Source organism: Cebidichthys violaceus, unplaced genomic scaffold (genome assembly GCF_023349555.1).
Source record: "Cebidichthys violaceus isolate CVI_PGR_0920_01 unplaced genomic scaffold, fCebVio1.0.p SCAF_26, whole genome shotgun sequence".
In the NCBI taxonomy this organism is placed as follows: domain Eukaryota; kingdom Metazoa; phylum Chordata; class Actinopteri; order Perciformes; family Stichaeidae; genus Cebidichthys; species Cebidichthys violaceus.
In genome coordinates this window covers 6881448-6886609 of record NW_027176439.1, presented here as the reverse complement: position 1 = coordinate 6886609, position 5162 = coordinate 6881448, and the positions used below count along the sequence as shown (strand labels likewise).

General features: G+C 48.7%; 1 protein-coding gene across 2 annotated transcripts in view; it reads right to left on the bottom strand.

The window, feature by feature from the left end:
- whrnb (whirlin b) overlaps nt 1-5162 on the bottom strand; it is a 27063-nt gene extending 21901 nt beyond the window's left edge. For both annotated transcript variants that reach the window (XM_068720830.1, XM_068720831.1), the window contains exon 1: nt 3960-5162. In XM_068720830.1, the coding sequence (XP_068576931.1) occupies nt 3960-4670 (711 nt within the window). In that variant the 5' untranslated portion in view covers nt 4671-5162. The remainder of the gene's footprint in view (nt 1-3959) is intronic.

Below are 5162 nucleotides of genomic sequence, written 5' to 3'. Positions count from 1 at the left end.
CCCAGGGCCTGCCACAGACCCACAAGAAACACAAAGAACCAGCTGCTGTTTTGACTGGACCAAGAAAAACATGAATTAATTACACAATTAAACACACAATACACCACATAACATTGACTCAGTGCAACAGAGAAAAGAAGAATGGAACACACGTCTTTCAAAAAGTAGACCCTGTCAACAAGAGGTGTGGTCAGGAGATTAACCATTAATATTAGTAAGAGCACGACCTCCACAGAGACTCTGTGATCCTTTGCAGCCCAAACCGACAGCGACATCAGAGGGAACCGGTACATCCGACTGATCTAGCCTGAAGCCAACACTCCCCCACGGAACTGGCACACAAAATACAAACATCCACGGTACACACACACACACACACACACACACACACACACACACACACACACACACACACACACACATTACGGTGACAGCGGTTCTGCTCTGATGTACAGCTACAGTATGTTGGGCTGCTCCTCCACATCATGGAGCTTCTCCCACACACCGATGACTGTTATCTACAAAATGGACTTTGAAAATAGAAATCGGCGTGAAAGTACCATTGACAATACGGTAATCATCCACGTGAGCCAAGCAGTCCACAAGGTGTGTTCAAACAACAAGCGGCCTCGTCAAACAGCAGAGGAGAGCTTCTGTCATGGAGAAGTGGAGGAGAGCTGCTATTTGTGGAGCTTGTCGGGGGCCTGATGCGCTCGTGGCGTCGTTTGGTTGTGATTATGTAATGCTGTTTCTCCACACACAAGCAGAATGAAGCAGTCATTGTTTAAAAATAACATCACACAGTGGCCGAGGTTAGACCAACCGAAATATCATATTCAAACCAAATGTGGCCTCAGTGAAGGCACAACACGTCGTCTTACAAATGATTTGTTCAAGCTTATCCTACTTCAGGCACAATTACATGAACCTTAACTAACAATTAAGAGCTGACTCTGAAAACGGATCGGTCGAGATAATTCAGTCCGGACCAAAGTTGTGGCCCGACTGACCCACCAACCCCTTAGACCACACCGCTGGCTGATGAGCGTCTGAATCACAGCATTCATCATCTGACATCGCAATATTTCTATCAGTACTAAACCAACAGGCAGAGGACGCTACAGCAAGCTCAGGAGGCAGACATGTAGTCATTTCAGTGAAGTTAATATTTCATTTAGAGCTCTTTATCAGGCAGGATCAGTCCCACGCCTGTTTAACAGTAAATACAACCCCATACCAGGCTATACGTCTGCATTTACATGAAGAACTCACTGAGAAGACAAGAGGTTATAACAAGTGAAAGAGTGACTATAGTGCTACCATCAGAGCAACATGATCATTCATGTGGAGTTGTGTTTGCTCCACCAGCTGGTCTCTAACTGCATCTGTCTGCTGTTTGCAGCTCAGCAGGTAGTGAACAGTGGCTTGTCTTCACAAACATCTGCTGACACCATGAGAGCGCTGAGAGTGAACCGAACGAGTTCTGAAGTCATAGACGGGACAAAACAAACAGCTGAAACCTGCTGTTAAGCTCCGTAGAGCTGCAGATTCACTGTACGTCTCTGTCGTTTGTCTCCACTCACTGTCGCTGTTTTCACACTATTACTCATTGTTATAGTAAACATATGGATCATAGTCGCTCTAATGCTAATACAATGTCCGGTTGTCCTTGACTTTTTGTGCAGCTATGCTCATGCAGATAGAGATCTTCATCGTCATTTATTCAGATTATACTAATTGAATCATAATTCCCCTGCTCCCCCACCCATACCTCATAACTCACATCCGTACATCTCAAGGACATCGTCCAGGAGACACCTTCCTTCCTGCTCAAGTAACGGGGAGACATTGAACGAGGATTTAATCCCAGAGACATCTGTACCAGTGTACCAGACAACCTGATCACCACAACAGGATTAAGCACGGCTGTTGTGTTGCATTGTATGTGTTCAGAGTGCTGCTCTGACAGCTTGTGTTTAGAACGATGACAATGAATCACACTTGGCCGTGTGTCTATTAGCTGCACACGTACGAGCTGCCTCTGTGCACAGAAAACATCTATTTTTGATGCAAATTGAAAAAACGCAGTTGATTCAGGCACTTTACTGACTGTGTGCAGTGGCGGTTGTTAGCCACTACATGTACTAACACTCTGATATGAGGTTGATCTCCATCACACACATTTGGTATTTGCAGTCTGACATAGAGAGCAGACGATGAAACTCAAACAGAGTACATCAAAGGGGGTGCGGGGCACTGCGTAGTACAGACTCAGGGTCAACCTCCGTGGTCCCAGGTTGACCTTCTCATCACAGAGTTGCAAACATAAATACACCGTGGGTCCGAGCAGGTCGGCCATTAATCAAAGGATCGGCCATTCGATTCAAGTCCATGTCGATGTGTCCTTGGTAAAGACACGTCACCCCAAATTGCTCCCTTTGCCGACGGTGTGTGAATGTAGTTAGTTGACCCTGATCGGCAGGTAGGTCTCTGCCGTCAGTGTATGAATGACATGTAGTGTAAAAGTGATCAGAACACTAGCTATAAAAGTACAAGTACTGAAAGCCGTATTTGCATTTGAAGAACAGCAACACTTTGCACTGGAGATGACCCTCCTTACAGCCCTCTATTAAAATAGATCAATCCTAGATTAAAGTGTCCTGAGAGTGGGCTGAAGGATTAACAGATCAGAGCCAGTAGGCGCTAAGAATCCCATCATCTTACCCAAAAACTCCCACATATCCAAAATCATTGTAAGATGCATCAATGCAATACGCAGATTTGTATCTTGCAGAGGTACCGTACATTTTTTTATACATATCGCTGAGGACTTCTGCTAAATTTGGCATCATGTATCAGTTAAGAAAAAGCACTTGAATAGAGACATGGAGGAATACTGAGGCGCCTGGACAGCAACAGCACGGTTTCCTTTGTTGACAAGTCAGGACTTTGGAAGCATTAGTAGAGCTCTGCTAGACCTTGAGCAGCTATCAGGTTCATAGGCAGTGAGCAAACCACAGACATGGGCAGGAGCCAGATCATTCCAGTCTTCAAAAACAAGCAGTGAAACCTTAAAACCAGTTCAAAGAAACATTGAGGGCAGCAGGTTCGATGGGATGCGCTTGGTTCTCTTGATATAAAAGCATGGAAGCAGCTTTTCGTGCAACCCGGGACACATCACAGAGAAAGGAAGAGTGACTGTTAGCAGTAAGTCTTCCTTCATATCATGATCGCTGTTTACATTCCTCCCATGATGCACCGCGAGCTACTGACGTCATCAACTCTGTGACCGAGCGACTACAGACTCTGCACCCAAGTGTCCTTAATGCAATCTCTGGGGATTCAACCACGTCCTCTGGGCAACAACACTGCAAGAAAAACCCATTGGGCCACATGTTAGTGAAGCATGCAGCTCCACAGCTCTCGTCCCCCTGGACGATTCAGATCACACCTCTGTCCACCTGTAGCCCCTCAATAAACCTGCATTCCAGCGGCAACCAGTGATTACCAGAAGTGTCCGGAGGAGACTGATGCTCAGAGCACTGTGAAAGAAGCCTACAGAGAGTAGACTGCTGACTGTCATGTAGGCTCAGTGTAACCTCTACTCTCTGTGCATGCAGTGTAGTGAATTCAGGTTCATCAACAAATGAAGCCTTGTAATGTTGGTGCAGATCGTTAACAGGCCAAAAGAAGCATGAATTAAACAAAGCGGTTGTACTGGGAGCTGCTCTGTGAAACGCTGTTGTCTCTCAGGGCAGCTGTGCTTTGGCCCAGTGCTCAATGTTCTCTCTGCCTCAAGCACTGTACATCTGGAACACACACACACACACACACAGGCTGCACAGATGTAGCCTTCACACGTGAACAAGCTCACACACACTGTTTCTAGATTCTTCTTCTCATGGCGACTAAGGCCTATAAAATGACCGCTCCACACACACACATGCATTGAAACCTACCTTCACGGCCTCTACGTGAGTGACATTGTCAAACATTATGTCGTTTACGGTCACTATCTGGTCCCCGACCCACAGTCCTTCTCTCTCGGCCGACGAGCCCGGCTCCACAAGGGACACGTAGATCCCCACTCCGTGCTCCGACCCCCCACGGATGCTAAAGCCCAGACCCTCGTGGCTCCTGGAGCGCGTCAGGGTGACTTTGCGCACTTCTCTGAAGGGACCCTCGAGGAACGACGGGGCCATGGAAGGAGACGTCTCTGCGGTGGCGCTGAAGCCGTCCGGACAGCCGGATGTGAGGTGCTGCTCGTGGATGGAACTGACATATTTCTGCAGAGTTAAGTCGCCCTCGTCTCCAAAGCCCTCCGCGTTGCCGTTGCTGGGGAGCAGCTCTGTCTTCAGGTAGAGTCCCTCAGACGTGTACTGGTCGAACAGCAGCTGGTCGGACCTCGGGATGACCAGGCGCAGCATGGGCAGCAGCTGTCGTTTGCTGGCCGTGTCGAGAATCACTTTGAGAGTTTGGACCAGGTCGAAGACGTTGCGCTTGGCGTGGTACACATTGAGGCAGTGGATGAACTGCTCTCTCTCCGGGTCGTTGAGCAGCAGGTTGAGCGCGTTGTGGAGCCTGCGGACGTTTGCCGAAAGCGCAGGGCCGCCCGAGCCCTCCGAGTTCACCGATGTGTTGAGCGAAACGCGCTCCGGATCAGCGCTCATCCTACAGCATAACGGGGAACCAGCGCATCACAGACTGGAGGACGGAGCGAGCATCAGTTGAGGCGCTGTCCAAGTCAGTCCTCCCGTTTGAAAGCAGAACGTGAAACACCTCACCGCGCGTCGGGCAACTCCAACAAGTGACCGGCGATCTACGCGCGTAACGGCGCTGATGTGCGTCGCACGCGGCGTGTCAGCCCGAAACAACCGGTGTTTCCAGTCGAAGCGCGCATTGGTCTTTAACTGAATACATCATACATGTTCAGTGTGTCCTCTTGTCCTGTTATTCCGAGCACAACAACAGCTTCACTGCGTCCAGGACGAGCGTCAGCGATTAGAATAGTGTCCGGTGATATCTGGAACCCGGCAGACAGTCCGTGGGAGGCTCTCTTTATCCTTACAAATCATACAATGCAACCATCTAATAACACCGTCTCCATGTTCACTCTGTCCACAGAAGACAAGTCCACAGTCTGCCACGTTTCTACGACACAG